The sequence below is a fragment of the Numenius arquata genome, unplaced genomic scaffold, assembly GCF_964106895.1.
Source record: "Numenius arquata unplaced genomic scaffold, bNumArq3.hap1.1 HAP1_SCAFFOLD_1726, whole genome shotgun sequence".
NCBI lineage: Eukaryota > Metazoa > Chordata > Aves > Charadriiformes > Scolopacidae > Numenius > Numenius arquata.
In genome coordinates this window covers 1-11,763 of record NW_027415069.1, presented here as the reverse complement: position 1 = coordinate 11,763, position 11,763 = coordinate 1, and the positions used below count along the sequence as shown (strand labels likewise).

At 65.5% G+C, this 11,763-nt stretch overlaps 1 protein-coding gene across 2 annotated transcripts; it reads right to left on the bottom strand.

Annotated features, from left to right (window-relative positions):
* Positions 1 to 3,145: 3,145 nt before the first annotated feature.
* Positions 3,146 to 9,917, bottom strand: FOSB (FosB proto-oncogene, AP-1 transcription factor subunit). 2 transcript variants are annotated; one of them, XM_074167461.1, is made up of 5 exons: positions 9,792 to 9,917; positions 6,725 to 7,006; positions 6,476 to 6,583; positions 3,431 to 3,580; positions 3,146 to 3,328 (listed from the first exon to the last, which is right to left on the bottom strand). In XM_074167461.1, the coding sequence occupies exons 1-5, from the start codon at positions 9,915 to 9,917 to the stop codon at positions 3,146 to 3,148; spliced, it is 849 nt and encodes a 282-aa protein (XP_074023562.1). The 2 variants fall into 2 exon arrangements, with proteins under 2 accessions (XP_074023562.1, XP_074023561.1); XM_074167460.1 differs by having other exon boundaries at positions 3,146 to 3,580.
* Positions 9,918 to 11,763: the final 1,846 nt, after the last annotated feature.

Below are 11,763 nucleotides of genomic sequence, written 5' to 3'. Positions count from 1 at the left end.
AAGATCGCTTGGCCCCGATGGCTCTATGTCCCCCTGATCCATGGGCTCCTTGGCCCCATGGCTCCATGTCCCCCTGAAGATCCTTGGCCCCATGGCTCTATGTCCCCCTGATCCATGGGCTCCTTGGCCCCACGTCCCCCTGAAACTCCTCGTCCCCATGGCTCCATGTCCTCCTGATCCATGGGCTCCATGTCCCCACTGGCTCCATGTCCCCCTGAAGCTCCTTGTCCCCATGGCTCCACGTCCCCCTGATCCATGGGCTCCTTGGCCCCATGGCTCCATGTCCCCCTGAAGCTCCTTGGCCCCATGGCTCCATGTCCCCCTGATCCATGGGCTCCTTGGCCCATGGCTCCATGTCCCCCTGATCCATGGGCTCCATGTCCCCCTGAAGCTCCTTGGCCCCATGGCTCCATGTCCCCCTGATCCATGGGTCCTTAGCCCATGGCTCCACGTCCCCCTGATCCATGGGCTCCTTGGCCCCGTGGCTCCATGTCCCCCTGAAGCTCCTTGGCCCCGTGGCCCCACGTCTCCGGGTCCCCACACCTCCAGAACCTGCCCAGCTCCATCCCCTCCTCTCCTCCTTGTCCCTCTTCATCCCCAAGGACCCCAGGAGACTCAGCCCACCTCCTCCTCAACCCCCATCCTCCCTGTCCCCCCCAGCCCCCCCAGGAGCCCCTCGGTGGCCCCGGGTCCCAAGTGGTCCCACCACCCTTAGGGCGCCAAAACACGAGACGGGGGGGGCCGATTTGAAGCTGCTTTATTGGCCACGTTGGATGGGGTCGGTCAAGCGCAGACGCCGGGGTGGGAAGGGGGGTGTCCGGGGGTGGGGTGTGGTGGGGGGGGCAAAACACTCCCCCCCCCCCCCTCCTCCTCCTCCTCCTCCCCCTTACTCCCCCTCCCCCAGGAACGGTCACAAATACAGCACAGGCAATAATAATAATAATAATAACAACAATAATAATAATAAAAAATTAAACATCTCCCGGGGGCTGGGGGCCCCGCGCAACAAAAAATATATATATATATAATATAGAGAGGGGGGGCGGGGGGGGGGGACAGAGGCAACGCCGGCGAAGCTTGGTCACAAGATTGGGGGGGGGGGGGGACGGCGCAAGGTTGGGGGGGGGTGGGGGGGGGCACTGGAGGCACCGGCGGGACCCGTGCAGGGACGGGGGGGGCTGGGGGGGGGGGTGCAGAGCCATTCACAGTCGGGTGGGGGGGGGACACAAGCAGGATGGGAGCCCACCCAACGTTGTGGGTGCTGGAGAGGTCACCCGGAGACCCAGCATCGGCGGTGGGGCTGGGACAGTCCATCCCCCCCCCCCCCCCCAAAAAGGGGGACACCATGGTGGGGGGGGGGGAGGTGTGAGGGGGGTGGAGACGGCGCATGGAGCACCCCTTCCCCAGTTGGGGGGACGGACAGGGATGGTGGAGATGCAGCACGGGCACCTCCAGGGTGTGGAGACCCTACAAAGACCCCCCCCAAGTGTGATGGGGACACAGCAGAGATGTCTCCAGGGTGGTGGAGACCCTACAAAGACCCCTCCAATGGTGACGGGGACACAGCAGAGATGTCTCCAGGGTGGTGGAGACCCTGCAGGAACCCCCAAGGGATGGTGGAGACCCAGCACGGGCACCTCCAGGGTGGTGGAGACCCTACAAAGACACACACCCCACCCCTCCCCGGGCAATGGGGACACAGCAGAGACACCTCCATGGTGATGGGGACTCTGCAGCCCAGACACCTCTAAGGTGACCAAGGTGCCACTGGGACTCCCCAAGGGAGAGGGGCGTGGGCACCTCTATGGTGAAGGAGATGCCACAGGGACCTCCCCTGGGAGGACGGAGATGACCCAGAGACATCTCCACTGTAACAGAAATGACCCAGGGACCTTCCCAGAGCGAGGAGATACAGCTCGGACACCTCCAAAAAGTGACAGAGGTGGCACCAGGACCCCCCCCCCCCCCGCCAAGGACAACGGAGATCAGGCACGGACACCTCTGAGGTGCCACAGGGACCTTCCCAGGGTGACCGAGACAGGCATGGACATCTCCAAAGTGATGGAGATGCTGGATGAATCCCCATGGACGATGGGGAGCAGGGACAGACACCTCTAAGGTGATACAGACACCACAGGGACGTTCTCCAGGTGGTGGAAATCAGGCATGGACATCTCCAAAGCGAGGAGATGCTGCGTAAAGCCCCATGGGATGTGTGGACTGGGCACAGACACCTCTACTAGGCAATGGAGAAGACAAAGGGACCTTCCCAGGTGGACGGAAGTTGAGCAGGAACATCTCCAAAGCGAGGGAGATGCTGCGTAAAGCCCCATGGAACAACGGGGTTTGGGGACAGACCCCTCTAAGGTGATGGAGACACCACAAGAACCTTGCCCGGGTGGTGGAAACTAGCAGGAACATCTCCAGAAGGATGAAGCCCCATGAGGTGATGGGGATCAGGGGCAGGACCCCTCTAAGGTGATGGAGACACCACAGGAACCTTGCCGGGTGGTGGAAACTGGGCAGGAACATCTCCAGAGGGATGGAGACACCACAGGAACCTTGCCCGGGTGGTGGAAACTGGGCAGGAACATCTCCAGAGGGATGGAGACGCCACATGAAGCCCCATGGGACAACGGGGTTTGGGGACAGACCCTCTAAGGTGATGGAGACACCACAGGAACCTTGCCCGGGTGGTGGAAACTGGGCAGGAGCATCTCCAGAGGATGAAGCCCCATGAGGTGATGGGGATCGGGGACAGGCCCCCTCTAAAGCGGCCAGGACGCCGTTGGAACGTTGGAGACGTGTCGCGGGCACCTCCAAAACGCCAGCCCCGGTGTCCACGGCTGGACACCCCCGCATCCAGGCACCAACGCCGCCCTTCGCCCTCACCAACCCTTGGGCCAACCGATCCAAGAGGGAACCCCCACCCCCAAAAAAAAAACCCCCAAAAAACCAAAAAAAAGAGGGGGGGGGGACGACAAAAAGCCAAAAACCCCACAAAATCCACCACCCGGGCAGGGGCGATGGGGGGGGGATGGAGGTGCCCGTTTGTTTGTGGTTTTTTTTGTTGTTGTGGGTTTTTTTGGGGGTTGGGAGGGGGGGTTGGGGGGGGTGGTGAGGGGGGGGGGGTTGGGGGGGGGGTTCACAACGCGAGGAGCGAGGGAGAATTCAAGGAGTCCGAGGACTGGTCGCTGCTGCTGCTCCGCTGATGCGAGGCTCCGCAGGTGGCTCCCTCTGGGTGGGTGAACACAAACGAAGACGTATAGGAGGGGTTAGGGGGCGCCGGGGGGGCCCCGGGGGCGAAGCAGCAACTGGGGAAGGGACCCTGAGAGCCGGGTTGAAAAGATCCCGGGGTTAAGAAAGCGAGGGTCCCGGGCCCCGCCGGTTCTTCTTTGCCCAGGCTGCTCACCTCGGGGGTGGCGGTGGCTGGGGGGGGGGCGCCCAGGGGGTCCTCGAAGGGGAGTTTGCAGGCGGGGGCGTGGGCCACCAGGACGAATTCCAACCGCTCCTTCTCCTTCTGCAGCTCCGCGATCTCCGACTCCAGCTCCGCTTTCTCCTCCTCGAGCTGGTCCGTCTCCTGGGGGGGGGGGGGGGGGGACGGGGGGGGACACGACACCACACACAGGGAGACGGGGAGTGAGAGGTTGGCGTTGGGGTCCCAAATACCACCACCACCCCCCCCCCCAACATACCCTCCCACCCAACCCCAGCCATGGGGACATCACCCACCCCCCCCCCCCACGGGACACCAGGGGGGTGGGGGGGGGGTGTGTGGCGGGGGGGGGGGGGTCCTTCCTCCCTTCAGCATCCCCAGGTCGTGGGGGCATCGCTGTTCCCCGCCCCCCCCCAGTGTCCCCGGGTCTCCATCTGTCCCCTGCTCCTGGGGACAACGTTGTGTCCCCCCCCGCAATGTCCCTGTACCCCCCTTCTCTGCTGATGTCCCTTCCTCTGGGGACAACATTGTCCCCCCCCCAGCGTCCCCGGGTCTCCATCTGTCCCCTGCTCCTGGGGACAACGTTGTGTCCCCCCCCTTGCAATGTCCCTGTACCCCCCTTCCCTGCTGATGTCCCCTCCCCTGGGGACAGCACTGTCCCCCCCCCCCCCCTCCAGTGTCCCTGTACCCCCCTTCCCTGCTGATGTCCCCTCCTCTGGGGACAACATTGTGTCCCCCCCAGCGTCCCTGGGTCTCCATCTGTCCCCTGCTCCTGGGGACAACGTTGTGTCCCCCCCCTCGCAATGTCCCTGGACCCCCCTTCTCTGCTGATGTCCCCTCTCCTGGGGACAACATTGTCCGCCCCCCAGTGTCCCCGGGTCTCCATCTGTCCCCTGCTCCTGGGGACAACGTTGTGTCCCCCCCCCTTGCAATGTCCCTGGACCCCCCTTCTCTGCTGATGTCCCCTCCCCTGGGGACAGCACTGTCCCCCCCCCTCCTCCAGTGTCCCTGTACCCCCCTTCTCTGCTGATGTCCCTTCCTCTGAGGACAACATTGTGTCCCCCCCCAGCGTCCCTGGGTCTCCATCTGTCCCCAGCTCCTGGGGACAACGTTGTGTCCCCCCCCTCGCAATGTCCCTGTACCCCCGTTCTCTGCTGATGTCCCCTCCCCTGGGGACAGCACTGTCGTCCCCCCCCCTCCAGTGTCCCTGTACCCCCCCTTCCCTGCTGATGTCCCCTCTCCTGGGGACAACATTGTCCCCCCCCCAGCGTCCCTGGGTCTCCATCTGTCCCCAGCTCCCGGGGACATCATTGTCCCCTTCTGGCATCCCCTTGGTCCTGGGGACACCGTTGTCCCCATCCAACATCCCCAGCTCCCCAGGATGCGCACCCACAGGCGTCCATCTGTCCCCTCCAACACAGCCAGGTCCTGGGACACCATCCCCTCCAGCGTCCCTTGGTTCTGGGGACACCACTGTCCCCATCTCATGTCCCCAACTCCCTGGAATGAGGGTCTACAGACGCCAACTGTCCCCAGCTCCGTGGGCATCATCATCTCCTCCACCTTCTACTGTCCCCTGCTCTTGGGGACACCACTGTCCCCAACTGCCTGGAATCAGGGTCTACAGACGCCAACTGTCCCCAGCTCTGAGGGCATCATCATCATCATCTCCTCCACCTTCTATTGTCCCTTGATCTTGGGGACACCACTGTCCCCAACTGCCTGGAATCAGGGTCTACAGATGCCAGCTGTCCCCAGCTTCATGTGCATCGTCATCATCATCATCATCTCCTCCACCTTCTACTGTCCCTTGATCTTGGGGACACCACTGTCCCCAACTCCCTGGAATCAGGGTCTACAGACACCAATTGTCCCCAGCTCTGAGGGCATCGTCATCATCTCCACCTTCTGTCCCTTGATCTTGGGGACACCACTGTCACCAGCTCCCTGGAATCGGTGTCTACAGACGCCAACTGTCCCCAGCTCCGTGGGCATCATCATCATCCCACCCTTCCAGCGTCCCTTGGTTCTGGGGACACCACTGTCCCCATCTCGTGTCCCCAACTCCCTGGAATCAGGGTCTACGGACGCCAACTGTCCCCAGCTCCATGGGCATCATCATCTCCTCCACCTTCTACTGTCCCCTGCTCTTGGGGACACCACTGTCACCAACTCCCTGGAATCGGGGTCTACAGACACCAGCTGTCCCCAGCTCCATCATCATCATCATCTCCACCTTCTACTGTCCCTTGCTCTTGGGGACACCACTGTCCCCAACTGCCTGGAATGAGGGTCTACAGACTCCAACTGTCCCCAGCTCCGTGGGCATCATCATCATCATCATCATCTCCTCCACCTTCTACTGTCCCTTGATCTTGGGGACACCACTGTCACCAACTCCCTGGAATCAGGGTCTACAGACACCAGCTGTCCCCAGCTCTGAGGGCATCGTCATCATCTCCACCTTCTGTCCCTTGATCTTGGGGACACCACTGTCACCAACTCCCTGGAATCAGGGTCTACAGACACCAATTGTCCCCAGCTCTGAGGGCATCGTCATCATCTCCACCTTCTGTCCCTTGATCTTGGGGACACCACTGTCCCCAACTCCCTGGAATCAGGGTCTACAGACACCAGCTGTCCCCAGCTCCATCATCATCATCATCTCCACCTTCTACTGTCCCTTGATCTTGGGGACACCACTGTCACCAACTCCCTGGAATCGGGGTCTACGGGTGCAAACTGTCCCCAGCTCCATGGGCATCATCATCTCCTCCACCTTCTACTGTCCCTTGCTCTTGGGGACACCACTGTCCCCACCTAACATCCCTGTAGGTGTTGACTGTCCCCTTCCAAGCCCAAGCCAACCCTCCCCTTCCAGTGTCCCCATGGCCTTGGGGGACACCACTGTCCCCCAAACATCCCCGGGGAACCGTGGCCCTCACGGCCATCAACCCCCTCCGCACAACCCCCCATCCCTTGGGGACACGGCCACCCCTCCGCCACCCCGCTGACCCCCTTCGTCCCCCAGGAACTCACCGCCTGCAGCCGGTCCGTCAGCTCCCGGCGCCGGTTACGGCATTTGGCCGCCGCCAACTTGTTCCTCTCCCTCCGCACCCGGCGCTTCTCCTCTTCCTCCGGCGTCAACTGCCAGAGGGACCGCACCGTCAGCCACCCCTGCCACCGGGGGGGGGGGGGGTGGGGGGTGTCCCCCACCGCCCTGGGGGTGTCGTGTCCCCCGTCTCCAACCCAAACCACCCACCCCGGGGACGTGGGGATGCCACTCACCGTCTCCTCGCGGCTGCGGCGGGGCCGGGCGCGGGTGGGACGTGCCGGTGTCACCGGCCCCGCGGTGCCGAAGGCGCCCATTCCCGGCGCGGAGTAACTGGGTCCCGGGAGGTCGTAAGGGTCGACGGGAGGTGGGTGGGCCATGGGTGGCCCCGGGGGCTGCGACTGGGCCACCGAGGAGATGAGGGTGGGCTGCACCAGCCACTGCAGGTCCTGGCTGGTGGTGATGGCCGTCACCGTGGGCACGAAGGAGCCGGGCATGTCCCCCAGGCCGCTGCACTCCTGCGGGGACGGGGACAAAGGTTGGGGTGGGGGGGGTCAGAACCAGCCCGGCAGCACAACCCCCCTCAGCCTGCACGAGGGCCTCGTGCCCCTGGCATCGGTGTGCAATGCCCTTGGGTCCCTGGCACCGACGTGCGACACCCTCGGGTCCCTGGCACCGACGTGCAAGAGCCCCTGGCACCGACATGTGACACCCTCAGATCCCTGGCACCGACGTGCAAGAGCCTCGGGTCCCTGGCACCGACGTGCAAGAGCCCCTGGCACCGACGTGCAAGAGCCCCTGGCACCGACGTGCGACACCCTCGGATCCCTGGCACCGACGTGCAAGAGCCTCAGGTCCCTGGCACCAACGTGCAAGAGCCCCTGGCACCGACATGTGACACCCTTGGATCCCTGGCACTGACGTGCAAGAGCCTCGGGTCCCTGGCACCGACATGCAAGAGCCCCTGGCACCGACGTGCAACACCCTTGGGTCCCTGGCACCAATGTGCAAGAGCCTCAGGTCCCTGGCACCAATGTGCAAGAGCCCCTGGCACCGACGTGTGACACCCTCGGATCCCTGGCACCGACGTGCAAGAGCCCCTGGCACCGACATGTGACACCCTTAGATCCCTGGCACCAACGTGCAAGAGCCTCAGGTCCCTGGCACCGAGGTGCAAGAGCCCCTGGTACCGACGTGTGACACCCTTGGATTCCTGGCACTGACGTGCAAGAGCCCCTGGCACCGACATGCAACACCCTCAGGTCCCTGGCACCAACGTGCAAGAACCTCGTGCCCGCAGTAGCAATGTGCAAGAGCCCCTGGCACCAATGTGCAAGACCCTCAGGTCCCTGGCACTGATGTGCAAGAGCCCCTGGCACCAACGTGCAAGAGCCTCGTGCCCCCAGCAGCAACATGCAAGAGCCCCTGGCACCGACGTGCAAGAGCCTCGGGTCCCTGGCACCGATGTGCAAGAGCCCCTGGCACTGATGCACACACACTTGTGCCCCTGGCACCAATGTGCAATGCTCTCATGCCCTGGCACTGATGTGCAACACTCTCAGGTCCCTGACACAAACATGCAAGAGCTCCTGGCACCAGTGTGCAACACCCTTGTGCCCCTGGCACTGATGCACAACACACTCGGGTCCCTGGCACCCATGTGCAAGAGCTCCTGGCACTGGTGCACACACACTTGTGCCCCTGGCACCAATATGCAATGCCCTCGTGCTCCTGGCACCAACGTGCAACACTCTCAGGTCCCTGGCACCAACGTGCAAGAGCTCCTGGCACTGTTTCATGCTGTTCTTGTGCCCCTTGCACAACACTCTGTGGTCCCTGACACCAACACGCAATGTCCTCGTGCCCCAGCCACCCACGTGCAAGTCTCTCCTGGCACCGATGCACGACAGTCCCTGCCCCTGACTTGCCAAAGTTCCCTAGCACCGATGCACGACACCCTCGTGCCCCTGTCCCCGACGTGCAAGAGCTCCTGGCACCAACACACACGCATTTTCACCCCTGGCACCAACGTGCGAGAGCTCCTGCCACCAATGCATGATGTCCTCGTGCCCTCCAGCACCGACGTGCGAGAGCTCCTGGCACCGATGCGCACACATTTGTGCTGCTGGCACCGATGCCTAACGTCCTTGTGCCCCTGGCACCGACGTGCAACACCCCCAGGCTCCTGGCACCCACGTGCAAGAGCCCCCTGGTACCAACACACAACACCTTGTGCCCCAGGCACCCGTGTGCAAGGCTCCCCGTCCCCCGGCACTGACGTGCAAGAGCCCCCCTGGCACTGATGCACGCACGTTTGTGCCCCTGGCACCGACACACAACACCCTCGTGCCCCAGCGCCGACGTGCGAGCCCCCCCGGCACTGCTGCACACACGCTTGTGCCCCTGGCACCGTCGTGCAAGTGCCCTCTGCCCCCTACGTGCACAAGCCCCCCCCCCCCCCCCCCCCAGCACAGACACACGAGGCCCTCGTGCCCTGGCACCTGTTGCACGAGGCCCCCCTCCCCCCACACACTTGTGCAAAGTGCAACACCACCACCCCCCCCAGGACCCCCCCAAAATGGAACTCTAGGGGGAACGGGGGGGGGGAACACGAGGGGGGGGCGTGGCCATACACCCCGAGAGGCGGGGGGGGGGCGAAGGGGGGGGCGTGGCCATACACCCCGAGAGGGGGGGGGGCGAAGGGGGGGCGTGGCCATACACCCCGAGAGGGGGGGGGGGCGAAGGGGGGGGGGCGTGGCCATACACCCCGAGAGGGGGGGGCGAAGGGGGGGCGTGGCCATACACCCCGAGAGGGGGGGGGCGAAGGGGGGGGGGCGTGGCCATACACCCCGAGAGGGGGGGGGCGAAGGGGGGGGCGTGGCCATACACCCCGAGAGGGGGGGGGCGAAGGGGGGGGCGTGGCCATACACCCCGAGAGGGGGGGGGCGAAGGGGGGGGCGTGGCCATACACCCCGAGAGGGGGGCGTGGCCATACACCCCGAGAGGGGGGTAAGGGGGGGGCGTGGCCTCGTCGCTATGGAGACGGGGGGGGGGAGGGAGGAGGAGGAGGAGGAGGATGCTCCCGCCTCCCTTCCAAAATAAACCCGCGCGCGCGCCGCCGTTGCGTCATCACGGAGGGTTCCAGCGCGTCACGCGTTTACGCACGACCCCCGCCCCCCTCCCCCCCCCCCTTCCCTCCCCCCCCCCCCCCCCCCCCCTTTCCTTCCCTCCCCTTTCCCCTCCCCCCCCCCATTCACCACCCGCCGCCGCTTCATTCACCTGCGCGGCCGCCGCCGCCGCCGCCGCTGCCGCCGCCGCCGCCGCCGGGCTACCGAAGGAATCGACGGAGGAGAGGTACTGGGACTCGGCGGAGGGCGAGGAGCTGCAGCGGGAGCCGGAGTCGTAATCACCGGGGAAACCTTGGTACATGGCCCCGGGGTTGGGGAGAAGGGGGGGGGGGGTGGGTGGGGGGGGGGTGACCGCGGGGACACCTCCCCTCCCCGCCGCCGCCACGGGTCAGGCCACCGGCATCACCGCACCGCCGCCGCCGCCGCCGCCTTCTACAACCCCCCCCCGCCGCCGGGCACCGGTTAGGCGGGTGTTTGGAAGATTGGAGTGTGTGTGTGGGGGGGGTGTCTCTCTCTCTCGGTCGCCGCTCCGGTCCAGGAGCCGGTTCGCCGGTGCAAAGTCCCGGTTGTGCCGCTACGAGCCCCGGTTCGCCGCTGTGAGCCCCGGTTTATCCGTCCCAGGCGCCGGTTCGCCGATGCAAAGTCCCGGTTGCGCCTCTACGAGCCCCGCTGTATCCGTCCCAGGCTCCGGTTCGCTGCTACGAGCCCCGGTGTATCCGTCCCAGGCTCCGGTTCGCCGGTGCAAAGTCCCGGTTGTGCCGCTACGAGCCCCGGTTTATCCGTCCCAGGCTCCGGTTGCGCCTCTACGAGCCCCGGTTTATCCGTCCCAGGCTCCAGCGCTCGTCTGAGAGCCCCGGTTTTCCGGTCCGAAGCCCCGGTGTATCCGTCCCAGGCTCCCGTTCGCTTCTACAACCCCCGGTGTGTCCGTCCCAGGTTCCGGTACGTCTCTATAAGCCCCGGTGCATCCCTTCCAGGCTCCGGTTCCTCGGTACAAAGTCCCGGTTGTGTCGCTATTCGCCCCGGTACAGCCGTTTCCCAGGGTTCCGGTTCCTCCGGTGCAAAGTCCCGGTTAAGATGCCGTTCTTAGAGCTCCGGTAAATCCCTTCTCCGGGCCCCGGTACGACCGTTCCCGCCGACTTCCCCGGGCTCCGCTATTTTATGAATGAACCGCTTACCGCGCGCCGCACGCTTTATACGGCGGGGCCCCCGCCCCCTGAGCTGACGTCACGGCCGCCGCCGCCGCTGCACCGGGCCCCCCGGGACCCCCCCCCGAGCCCGTAGACCCCTCCGTGACCGTTGCCGTCGCCGTTCTGCCTCCCGGGAGCCGCCGCCGCCGTTAAGAGGCTCCGCGGCGGGCGGAGAACGGGGGGATTCCTCGCCCGCCCCCCTCCGGAGTTCCTGTGACGCAATTAACCATATATGGGCTTGTCTCGGAGTGTTTGTTTGGTATCCTAGCAATGACGTCACAGGGAATCCCTTCGCCGCCGCCGCCGCCGCCGCCGCCGCCGCCGAAAGGCGTATTAATAGAAACGGGAGCCGCGGTTCTAGAAACGGCTTGAACCCTCCGGGGCGACGGCCCCCGCACCCCCCCGGTAACACCCCCCCCCACCCCCCCACCGGGACCCCCCCCTCCCCCTCCGACCCCCGGCATCACCCCCCCCACCCCCCTCCCGCTGAGCCCCCGGTACCCCCCCCTTCCACCCGGTAACCACCCCCGCGGTGCTCCTTCCCCACCCGGTAACCCCCCCCCCCCTACCCGGTAACACCCCCCCTCAGCCCCCCCCCTCCCCCCCCCCCCCCCCTCCGGCACCCCATTCACCCTCGGTAACTTGCTCCCGGTGCTTCTTCCCGACCCGGTGACACCCCCCCACCTCCGGTAACCTCCCGCTCCCCGGTGGTGCCGGTCCCGGGGTGGGGGGGGGAGGATTCGGGGCTGGGGACCGGACTGCAGGACCCCGGTACCGGGGGGCAATGGGAACCCCTCCCCGGGATGTTACCGGTACCGGACCGGGGGCGGGGGGGGGGGGGGGTGGGCTGGTACCGGAGCACTGGGAACTTTCTCCCGGGGTGTTACCGGTACCGGGAGCACCGGGGGGGGGGGGGGGAGTGTCCCCGGTACCGGGGTAATGGGACGTGGTGTCCCCCCC